The following is a 12,445-nucleotide window of genomic DNA, read 5'->3' on the forward strand; positions in this document are numbered from 1 at the left end:
AGAGGGGTGGGGTGGATTTAGGCTCAGACAGACAGCAGACCGGCTGTCCCAGCCAGGCTGCGCTGATCCTTCACTCTCCGCTTTGCTCCCTCCTCTTCATCACCGGCCACCTGCCTCTCCGAGAATAACTCCCGACCGCTCGGGACCGAGCGAGCCTCGCCGCAGACGGGGAAAGGGCGACGAAGGTGTCCCGACTGCATCTCTCCGGCACTTCGCTCCGGGCGCTCTTGGCGACGGGGATTTGTTGTCGCTACCGGCTGAGGAGCGCTCCGGCTTCTCCCACCACACCCCCCACCCCTCCCCAAAACCCCCATCGACTGCCCTCCTACCCTCCACCCTGCCCCGTCCGTCCCCTCAGAAGAAGCCACTTGCATGGATGCAGCATGGCCACGTTCGTCTGCAGGGTTCAGTTTTTAGATGACACCGATCCGTTCAACAGCACTAACTTTCCAGAGCCGACCAGACCCCCGGTGTACACCTTCCGGGAGGACATCCCCCTCATCAACCAGCTAGCGGGCGTCCACCGGCTCCTCAAAGCTCCACACAAGGTAGGATAATCCCTTTGGTAAACAGCGCTGGAATCACCTTCCCTTATGGAAACAAACAAACAAAAAAGCAAAGCAAAACATGGAAAGTTGATGAGTTGATCTGGCAGAAATCTGTGGTAGAATATGAGTTTGTTTATGTTTTTAAAACGTTTGGATGTGTTTGGGGGAAAATTAGAGCAGAACCACATGGAGTTTTTGGACTTCTGTTTTTCCTCCTCTTCAAGGCTCCTGCAAATAAACTCCAGCAACCAGCATTCAGAGGCTATTTTCAGAACACAAGTGACTCCAATCTGTGGAATGAAACAAGGTTGCCACAAAGCCTTCAGCAGCTTCGAAACACTGCCTTCACTTATAAGAGATTAAGTATCCAGGGGCGGTTGCAGGAGGGTTATAAAAAGAGCTGGGGTCACTAATAATCTGGGTTGGCACACGTTAAAAACAAAAGCCGGAATGAAATTTCACAATTTTTATGCAGTTTTTCCCAATGAAATACACTTTTTTTTTTTGAGGGCTTACTAGTTTGACAGTAGTTTAAAAAAAAGAGGTCTTTCCTTTTGATCCTGCTGTTTTAGGGGTTTCTCAGCCTCAGAATGAACCCTGTCATGTTGAAACCTCCTCCAGCCGAGTGAACCCGATTGCTGCATATCTGTGCTATACTCGTCACTCTAACAGGTGGCTGCAAACGCAACAGGGCGACTAGATATATCCCGAGCTGTCCCACTCCTCTGCCCCCAAGTGACGGTCCCACTGCTCAGGCGCCCAGCAACCCCAATCATTCGGAGGAGCGTGTCGGAGCAGGAAAGATGCAGCTTTAGGGCCGTTTTGATGGGGGGGGGAGATGAAGTTGAAACAAAACGGTGCATTCCTCACTGACAAGGCCGACTGGAACACATGATCACACCAGGCATGGGCTGGTATGACATTCTCGAGGCATGATAGAATCGAGTAAAAATAACATGGTTTCCACTTGATATTGGTATGAACACAAACATTTCTTAGAGTTATTATTAGAGATGCGCCGATTTCTGATTTTCTTTGAGGTCTGACTGGCCGTTTCTGTTCTGACGGATGTTTTAAAATAACATCAGAACTCTGAGATTCTGCTGCAGGTTCTTTGGCAAACTTGGTTTCTATTTATTTATCAAAGCATGTGTTCCTAAACTTTATACTCATATGTTATTAAGCTAAAAACAAAGTTTATAAAGTGTATGCTCTGAGTTAAAGTATTTTTAGAAATAAAAACAGTGGAAGTTCTTAGTTCTTGATGAACAAGAGGAAAAATATCCCTTTTTAGAAAACACTTGACCTGCCGATCTCTGATTTTCTGATTTGGGTTGCATGATATTAGAAGACGTTTTTGGATATATGTGGTATATAGCCACATATATCACTGGAAAATCGAATTATCCGCACAGTATCTAAAATAAAACATAACAACCTATCCAATGTTAAATTTTTGGCTGCTCTTTGTGGTTATGATACTGCAGAGTGTATTGGAATGACAATTGTTCGATATATTTCCCAACACCAAGTCAAGTTTGCGGATGATGTACACAGCAATTAGAACACATTGAAGGTAACGTCGCCTCGCAGACCGCTAGCAATTTCCTGCAATAGATTTTTTTACTCCCATGTGAATAGTCGATCATCATGTGCATGAATAGTCGGTCACAATTGGTGTTTCTTGAGTTTAACACTGTAGAATACCTTGTAGGAAAATTCGAGTAGATTAGGGGTGTGTCGATAAACGGACCAGCCGATAAATCGGACCTGGTTTCCTTTAGCCTTTCATGCATGAATTATGATCCCTTGTGTCAGGATTTTTTTCCAATTTTTTTTTATTTTCTTAAGGCATGAAAAAGGTAGGAAAAAAAACATTTTGTAAAAAATTTTTAAAAATATTTTTTAAAATGTTATTTTTTTTAGGTGATCAATTGTAATTTTCTCCAAATACAAAGTTGTTATTTGAAAAATACATCAGTAGTACTGTCCTTTAGGGGTTATCTGATATCACAGTATTTTTTTTACCTGCTAGAGTCGTCTACAGTAGTGGGGACGTGGGGACCGGGTCTGTTCCATTTGTCTGTCAGCCATATAGGATTTAACAAAAATAATTTCTTGCATTTTCAGCTGATGGCCAGTAGTTGATAGGGTATTTTATGATAAACTAGTGTCCACTTCAGTGGTCTGTGTGCATTTATAACATAAAAATCCACAAGAAGCACAAGAAAATTACTTTTAGATAGTTGTCCACTGTAGTGACCACTATGCATGAAAGAGTTAATTTCGGGACTTCTGTGAGTGGTCGATACTTAAACGTGAAGCCGATCTTATCTACCTCCTTCAGGTCTAAAAATTAGCCACTGTACTCATCAATCAATCGGCATTTCAAGCTTTTTAAAAAATTGTTGATTGATTAGTGTCTAACCTCCAAGAACAATCTCCAAAAAGTCACATAAACACACTGCTAACCTTGAAGAAAGCCTTCAAGTAAATACTTTCAATAGTACAATGTAATCCCAAGTGGTCAATCTTGTCTCATGTGCATAAACTGTAGCAGCCGTCTCTAAGCTAGCTGCTAATGCTGACCAACAAGTGGGGAATGCTTCTTCAAAGCATAAATCCCGGTGGTGCATTCTCTGGCATCTCATTGAAAGCTCGTTGTACCGTACGATTGCATGATGGAGAATTTTATTGGTTTTAAAATCGTAACTCTTTAGTACCTTGGTATCGGTAACCGGCCGATGCCCAGAACTCACCCAGGCGAGCCGTCAAAAGTGATGCAGACCTTATTATACGCCCACTTACTTATTTTCACATAAGCAGACAGTAAAGTTTAAATTGAAAATCAAAGGGGAGTTTGAAGTGCTGCCGCGTGACCCCATCGGCAAGCCAGCACTCGACAGCAGAATGGCTTTTTCCAAAACCAGTGGATCTTGTGCTGCCTGATCCTTAAAAGCCACAAAACAAATGAAAAATAGCCCACAGCACAGAAAAGCTTATGATTACAACTTATGCAAGGACAGATGGTGCAGTCTGTGTTTGTGTTTGCAATTTTATTCCCATCACGGAGAAAGACCGTGTGCTATGGCAACTGGATATTGTGCTTAGATTATAGGGATGGGATGGAATCGCTACGCTTTTCCCCGTTGCTTAGTCGGGATCCGAACTTTGGGGCTTTTTAAGGATTTACTCTGGAGATAACATGGGAAAATCTGAAAAATGACACTTTTTTAAAGTGATTTGTTTCGCTTATTGGGTTATTTCTCAGTCTTACAAAGCGGCCTTTTCCTCTCACTGTACATAAACTTCCTGAACTTTTCTCCCTGTGTTATTATGCTGTGATGGGAGAATTCTGCGCTCGACTGGCTCGGCTGCATGTAAAGTATAGGTCACTTGTCCCAGAATTCCTGTGGCCGTGGCCTGGATCCTTGCGACACTTTGTTCTCCTCACTTTGGGCTCTGTGGTTTTCCTGACCTCTTCCTCTACGTCCTCTTCCACCTCTCTGACCAAACACAAGTATAAACACACAGCCTGGGTTGCTAGGACTAAATCGGAGAGCCTTGGATGTGTTGCTTGGTCCAAACTGCTCATTCCCTTCTGTCAGAAGAGTTCGGATAAATCATCATCAAAGAGAAACGCACCAGTGGACGGGTTTCGGTCCGCTGCAGCGGTACTTTTTTCTTAATCTTGCACCATCACAACAGCAAACTTTAGTGAATTTCATTGGGATCAAGGTAGAGTTTATGCATTGTTTTGGTCACAACAGCTCAAACTGTCATGTCTCACGGTGGGGATGGGTTCGCACGTATACCTCAACGTAACATTTTATCTTTAAAGTCGACCCTCAAAAATGATTTTCCTGTTGCAGATTGTTCTTCGATTACACACAGGTTGAAGCTCCCCACTAACGAGGTGACTTCTGAAGATTTTTGTTAAGAATCCAAATGCAGCTCAAGACCCTCCCCAAAATGTCACTCCCCTCATTTGATCAAAATAAATGGGCATTAAAGCTAAAAATTGTGGGGGTGGGAAAGACATTCACTGTAAACAAATTAAAAATTGTGCATGCTTGTCTTTCAAGAATGCACAATTGTTACATTTTTGTTTTTGTCACATTGATACCTGCATCACCCGAGAGAAGTGTTCACAGGAAGAGACTGGCTTTGGCTGACGGTGTATTGGGAAGTTGTGCAGCGTGTTTCATTTATGCGTTTGTCCGCCAAACAGTTTCCCAGTAAAATACGCTGAAGTCTGTGGACGTACTGCCACACAACGCGCCCCAGGGGCATGAATACTTTTGCAGGGTGCTGCATACTTTTACAATAAGGAACTCCCTTCCCCTACAAAAAAAAACAAAACAGTAAATCCTGAACTTCAGAGCTCGACTTTTATTGAATTAGCGAATAGCTCTTGTTAAAGCGGCCCTGAGAGACTTAATGGCCACATGGAAAGCCCTCCCCCTCCCCTACGCTCTTTATAGAACAGAATCTCCTGCGTCTCTAAAAGTCGCCGGCTAAATTACGTAAGGGCATCTATAACTGTCGACTCACCGCGATCATCGGCAGGCTGGGTGTTATTTTAACATGGAAGTAATTACATCCCGCCCCTCTCGCCCTCCTGTCTTTCTTTTTTTTCTTCCTCTCTTTGCTTCACTCCTTCTGGGAGAATTTGATTAAATGGCTGTAAAGCAGATCGGTCACTATGTTCCTCTGGCCCCCTTTTTGTGGAGCCGACTCTCTTCCGTCTGCAAACAGCGAGACGTGTTTTTGTTACATTAATACCTGCATCACCTGAGACAGGTGTTCATAGGAAGATTCTGGCTTTGGGTGCGTTGGGAACTGAGCAGTGTGTTTGTGATGTTTTCTTGATTATGTGACATAGAAGAGATGAGGGAGGTCGTAGGTGCTGCGGTGGAGGATGTAAGAGTTTTGAATCCATCAGAAAATGATGGAATTATAAGATTATTATCATTAATGCATCAAAGCATAAAGTCTCTGCCGTATTTGATTTGCCGACCACAGATTCCAGTAGAGATGCGTCTTTCAATAGGTCAAAAATCAGAATCAATCAAGTAAAATTTGATCGATTATTATCTGCGCTTGACATTTTCTATATCAATTTTTTAGTCCCTGCTGCCCCTATTCATTTGGGCATTAAAACTAAGAACTCCCACTATTGCAATTTTTTTTTTTACCTTGTTTAAGTAACCTGCAAGTAATTGCCTTTTTGGATGTAAAAATAAAAAAAATTGAAAAAACATTAGAGAAAAAAAACAAACAATTGAACGGGCCAAAATTGGAATAATCAAACGTTTAAAGAAAAAAATAAAAAGATCAGTTATAAAGAAAAACCTGACCGGTGAATTTCTGAAGAGGTGAAAATTAAGATGATGCTGGAGAACGACTGTGAAATGGGATTAAAAATGCTTTTGTCTAATTCCCACTGCAGCAAAAAAAAAAAACTAGGGCAGTGGGACAGGACATGAAACCTCCCCACTTTCCTACTTGTTGTTTCCACTCCTTTTGTTCCATTCCTGGTCAGATTTACCAGTTCTCACACACATAGAAAGTGTGAACAACAATGGTTTCACATTTGGGATTAACTGTACGTGGATTCACCTTACCACACTGTGCTGTATCTGATTTTAGACATAAAACCCCAGATTTCTCTTTCATGAAGCCCCACAAACCAGGATCATTTTGACCATAGAATAAAATTCTGACACTTTCTATAAACGACCCGGAAATATTTTTGTTGAAATGTGCACAGAAAACAATTTATAAACTGCTTCACTTTTTTTTCCATTAACATTGACCTAATGTTGTCGTGAACACCAACCCCCCAACAAATGTTTTTATCTGAGCATGATGCTAAGCTAGCTTTAGCATTCTGTGCCCCTCTTTTTATGCTAACTTTTCTTTTGTAAAAATAGTCTTTTGCAATTATATGCTTCTTTTGTGTTTTGCTACCTACCACAGTGTGCTTTGTTTGAGAAAATACACAAATCACAGGTGTTTAGTTGGCCAAAACATCTCTGCAGTTGGACTTGTGTGTATTAGCGGTGCGTTTTGCTAAGTGGATTAGCTAGTTGACACAGATGGATTAATGTTGTTCCGAGGGAAGGAGAGGGAAACTGGAGCAGGACTGGTGTCATTATGCCTGATTATTGTGTAAGAATCTCAGATTGACTTAAGAGCAATAAAAGAAAGACCTGAGAAAATATGCTAATGTTGTATCTCAATCTGTAGTAAAAGTGCCTGTTTTTATTGGTACTCTGTAGAAATTCACAAATTAATCATTTCCAAGACAAATACGAATAATTTAGTTGCTTGTAGAGCCACCAAAGAAGGCATGTTGCTTGAAGCAGAAACTTTCAAAGGAAGCGTGCGGTGAAGAGGACTGTGATTCCACTGTGGGTGCTGTGTTACGTTTCCAGTTAACTCTGAGGTTGGAACTTGGATGTGGGGATTACATCAAACCCAATTGTGCTCCAGTCCCAAACTGGAGAACCAGTGGGATTCTCTATTAGATATGCTTAGCGACCAGGCCGGCTGCTTCTGGCGATGCAGGTTAATGATATATTCTCTGCATTATATTTGTCAACGTTGTGGAACAAGTTCAGTAAGGAAGATTGTATGGAACTGAGTTGGTGAAAGATTAAATTGTACAGCAAAAGAAAAAAGATATTTGGTGGTGGCTTTTGAGGTTAGAGTTTGTGACTTTAGTCTTCTTAATGTGGGAACATTTCCATTAAAATTGAAAATCTAACAAAATGGTCAAAATGGTGAATGTAGTTCAACCAATGTATCAGCACCAATGAATAATGATAATTTGTTCACGTTTTCATTTTCTACTGTATGAAACAACAACAGCAAAGTCCTGTTGCAGTAGTGTTTGAAAAATATCGGTAAATGTTCTAACTATTAACTGGAGTGCCAATAAAAAAGTACAAGAACCATTGTCCTAGTCTAAGCTCAAAAACAGGGAATTTGCAACAGACCTTTGCTGGCAGACACACGCAGACAATCCAGTTTAATCTGAATGTCCTAACATTTGATTTCAACTCAATTTATTTATATTTGTCCAGAAATCAGATCCAAAATCTGATGTTCCATTTGCTTATCGTTGGTCAAAAGTCGATCTGGACATGTTCAAATCAAACAACAACATGCTAACGTTGGTCTATGTCTTGGTTGTGGCCCCATTTGACTTGAGGTCCTTGTGGACTCACCCACCCTCTATGCCCAGAGTGCACGCTTGCCTCAGAACAGAGTAAATATAGCCAGGGTTATATTTATGCTGCGAGTCCGTCCGACAGCCCGGTCCCGTTTCTGCGTGAAAGGGAGGGATGGAAAGACGGGGAGCAGGAGCAGGTTTTGCCCTGGTCACAAAGTGTCGTCAGGCCACTTGAATGGTCGACTGTGGAGGTGTGTGTGTGTATGTGTGTGTGGGGGGGTTTCTAAGCTTGTGGTATTCCCAACGATACCACCGACCTGCTAAATACCGATGGATGACTCCTCTGATCTCCAAGTCAAGTTTATTTGCATCTCACATTTCAGCGACAGACAACCCGGTTCAAAGTGCCTTACAATGTAAAACAAAAAACATCATACGGTCATCGACTATGAAACAAGCAACAAACATTACATTTTGTCAAACGTCAACATCAGAATCATCAAGCAAAGCCACATCATGTTGAACAAAGGCAACTCTAGACAGTGTTTCAGCTGTTTTGTAGTTTTCTAGACGTTTGTTCTGGATTTGTGGTGTGTAGAAGCTGGATACTGCTTCCTCATGTTTGGTTCTGGTTCTGGGGTTAGCAGAACCAGAACGACCCACTGAGAGGTCTGGAAGGTTTTGATACGAACGGCTTTTTACCAGGAACTACGACGACACTCCCAGGCTCTCCGCTGCAACAATGATGTAAGTTGCTTTTTGTGAGTCGTCTCCGATAGTTGTTTGCACCTGCTCCCAACTTGTGACTGCGCTCATAAGAGATCCGCGCCGGTGGGGCGCAGATATGTGGCCGTGCACCTGGATCCAAACCCGGCAGGGTTTCCGTTACACACCAAAACAGTCAATCTTTTGCAGTGTTTTTTTATTTGTCGATTATTATTAATTTTTATTTTATTTTTTTACGAGAAACAGAATGTGCTAACTCTTATACATGTGAGGAAGGTTTTGGGTGAAACCCCCCTGCGCCCCGTTCACAGATAAAAATGCTGAATCTTCACGCCTAATACGAATTTAAGCAAAATTCAAGTGTCACATTTCCCCGCAGCTGGTATTTACATGCTCTAAAAGCTGCCCCTTCGCTCTGTGTTCCACTCTGGTTTTGGTTTCACGTCCCTGCAGCTTTTATTACGAGTTAATTCCCTCAACAGCTCCGCCGTAATGCCAAAAGCAGATCCCCACCGCCGCAAGCGGCCGCCGCTCCTCCACCGACAACTTGTACACGGCGTTTGTTGGAACCAATAAAGCGGCTTTATTTCAGAGTCTCGCATTGTTTCTTCTCATTCGAGGGGTGTGAAACATAAACAGACGTAAGTAAGTGACCGCTTGAAAAGTGGGTCCAGTCGTCTGCGTCAATCACCACATGGACTTTACAAGCCTTTTCCGGGGGCCGAAGGCGAGGTTTGGGTCGCGTTTAAATGGGCGACACGAGATGTTTTTTTTTTGTTTTTTTTTGGTTGTTTCTGGTTCGATTTCTTGTCTTTCGCCAGGTGTTTTTTCATGACGGCTGTTTCTTTCTCGTGTCCTTGCAGCTCGATGATTGTACGCTTCAGTTGTCCCACAATGGGACCTACCTGGACCTGGAGTCCTCGCTGGCCGAGCAACGGGACGAGCTGGAGGGGTTTCAGGCGGACGACGCGGGGTAAGACCTCATCACCGCACCGCAACGAGACAAAGCCTCTTCCGCCACTCTGCCCCTCACAAAACAGATTCTCTGAGTTCCTTCTTTTCTCACATAACGAGCAGAATCGCAAGCTGCTGGATGTGGATTTTTTTTTAAATTTTTTTTTTTGGGAAGCACAAGTTCATGGAAAGTATGAAGCACTCTGTAAAGCAGGTCAGATGTGCCCTCCTTTCCAGAGCAATAACTCTTCTCTCTGTTTTTTTTTCTTTTCTTTTTCTTCTTTTAATAAATGACATACTGGTGTTTAGTGTAGTAAAAGAAAAACAAAATCTAAACTGGAAGGTATAAAGGACAGGTTGTGCTGACACTAAATTGTAGCAAAAAAAAAAAAAAACGTGGTCACGTATCTCGCTGTAGTTTTCCAGTTTGTGTTTCTCTTCAGAGCCAAGAGAAACCTCTCCCTGGAGGCTTCAGGATTTGCTATAAAACCTGAAACTATGAGAACATTCGTTGCCATTTGCGAGGGTATTAATACCCACTGAGATTTTCCACACTTTGTCACTTGCAACCACAAATCCAATGTAATTTATTAGGATTTTATACTCCAGACGAAGAGTCAGCAATCTTTTACAATCCGAGGAGTCATCTTTTTTTTTCCTTTTCTTTTTCGTAGTCAAGCGGAAACAATCCCAAAAAGTTAATATTTTGATTGGTTTTTGTTTGTTTGCTTTTTTTTTTCCTTTCTTTCTTTTTTTATACAACTGCTAGAGGAAACTTGTTCTTATGTTTCAATTCAAGAACAATCTCACTCCTATTTTGTAGGTTTAACATATAGAAAAACATTGAACCTTTACAAAAAGAAGATTAATAAATGTGTTTTACATATTTATAAGAAATGCAGCAAAAAATGTATTAATTTATCTTTCTACTAATGTTGTTTGTCTTCTGTTTTATAAAAGCCACATTTTGTTAAATTAGTCAGTGACTCTGGTTAGTGGATGAGTGTCGGGAGAATGCACGGCCTTGGGATTAATAAAGTTTTCTCAATTTGAATATTATAGCAACTAACAGCGAGATTTATTATTGGAACTTCTGCACAGACATTGCCTGAAGTTGTTTTGTCTTAGTATATATTAAAAAAATTTTTCAATTCTTTATAATTTTTGGTCAAAGCCATTAAGAGTCAGGAGTATCGCAGCGCTGGCCTTCTCCCATCTGTTGCAGTGCACTGATGGTCAGCTGGCTCAAAGACAACCTGCTTCACTTTCTTTTTTCTTACAAGAAAGAGAAATCAAGCTGTTGGAAATCTTCCAGTTGTAATCTAAGTATCGTAATCTGTCAGCGTTAGACTCGGTTTCACTCAATGTTTTCATCTTCATTAGAAACGATGACTATTATAGAAACATCTGCCTTCCAGAAACACGTGACTAGAAAACATTTTCAGAGTTTTGTTATTGTCAGAGACCCGTTTCCAAGACCAGCCAAACAAATCATGTCATTTTAGCATAGTTAGCCTTAATAGCTTGTGTTTTTTTCTCTCTATATATAATTGGAAATAGTTTGGTGAGGTTAGGAAGATATTCAGTGACATAAAAATAAAAAACATTGAGCACACTGTAGGAAAAGCAAAAACACAAAGTGATTTTGTTTTGCTTTCTAGTGTATTTCAGTACATTTAAATTAAGACTTGATTAAATGACAATTTACTCTCCAGCAAGACCTTGCAACTTGTTTTAAGTCAATAATTTATTAACATTGAAAATAAAAAGTTCTAGTTCCACTGACAGATGCCTTCACTTATTACAAGACTTTTTTTTCCCATGTAATATGTTTAGAAATCTGTCAGAGGAGCTACTTTAAAAAAAATCCAATTAAGGAATTACTGGCTTAACACAAGCTCCTATATCTTCCTGGAAAGTTACCTGTGAGTTAATACACCTGAAATGAGACAAAACTAAGATATTTGCACTAGAAACTACACATAAGATACTTTGTAAGCAGCTGAACGTTTGAAAACCCGAAACAATCATGAAAGCGTTTAACCACGTTTGCTAGCTTAGCTAACTCCTAGCTTAACAACAAGCAACCCCTGCCAACTTTAGCAAATTAATTAAACCATACTTTAGAGGAACTTTTTTGTTGTCTGTTTTTTTTTTTTTTTTTTGCGCCTGAAGCGTGTTCCCGTTAGACCTCTGAGTATCACACACACACACACACACACACACGGCAGCTGCTAATGGGGTGCTGTTTGCACGGTTGGGACATTGTGTGTTCGTGGAGAGTTGAGGTATGTTGATCTGTTTGGGGACGGCAGCGTGGTCGGTGCTGGCTGTCCCCCAGATGAGCGATGATCTTCGTGTCTATTTGTATGCCTGCTTGTTTCCATGTGTCCATTTCTTAGTCCCTGTGTGCCCACGTGTCCAGGGGACGGACTGGTGAATAATAATTTGTATGATCACTCTTTAAGATGGACACTTTTTCAAATTTGTAAATTGTTCACAGTCAGAGTAACTTCTTTTTTTTTTTAAATCTATTCATTTTATGGTTTAATTTGTGTTCTCTAGTTTAAGATCTCGTAACTATTTTGAAAATCAACAACATGTGGCGAGGCTAATTCCTGACTGGACGCCGTGGCTCTTTGTTCAGTTACGTAATGGGGAATTCCAATACCTGCGTTTGACAAATCCCCATTTTATATTACACACACAACGCGCGCAAAAAATAAATGGTTTTACCTTGATTATTTTCATACTAAATATTTCAACTTCTAAGATGGTTGGAAGACCTAGAAGAAGGGGAAAAAAATACCCCTTTGGCCAGAGAACTGCAGCTTCTCATACATGATAAAGCATTTTGGTCACCAGATTTTCACTCCGAATTTTCCCACAAGTCAAATATGCGTCGGGACTCCAGCTGTGGCGGGACGCCGCTCACCGCAGCTCGCAGTAAACAAAGTCCCTTCACGGCACGGACAGCTCAGCGTCCGAAGGCCTGGGAGAGAAAATTGCTGTGAGACTCTGTCGCGCTCTGATCTCC

General features: G+C 41.3%; 1 protein-coding gene across 5 annotated transcripts in view; it reads left to right on the forward strand.

The window, feature by feature from the left end:
* Positions 1-12,445, forward strand: part of fhod3a (formin homology 2 domain containing 3a) — an 88,385-nt gene continuing 75,940 nt past the window's right edge. For 2 of the 5 annotated variants that reach the window (XM_008421498.2, XM_008421499.2), the window contains exons 1-2: positions 1-548; positions 9,318-9,427. In XM_008421498.2, coding sequence (XP_008419720.1) covers positions 384-548; positions 9,318-9,427 — 275 coding nt within the window. In that variant the 5' untranslated portion in view covers positions 1-383. The remainder of the gene's footprint in view (positions 549-9,317; positions 9,428-12,445) is intronic. The other 3 variants (XM_008421500.2, XM_008421501.2, XM_008421502.2) reach the window with 2 other exon arrangements.

The sequence above is a fragment of the Poecilia reticulata genome, linkage group LG11 (assembly GCF_000633615.1).
Source record: "Poecilia reticulata strain Guanapo linkage group LG11, Guppy_female_1.0+MT, whole genome shotgun sequence".
Taxonomy (NCBI): Eukaryota; Metazoa; Chordata; class Actinopteri; order Cyprinodontiformes; family Poeciliidae; genus Poecilia; species Poecilia reticulata.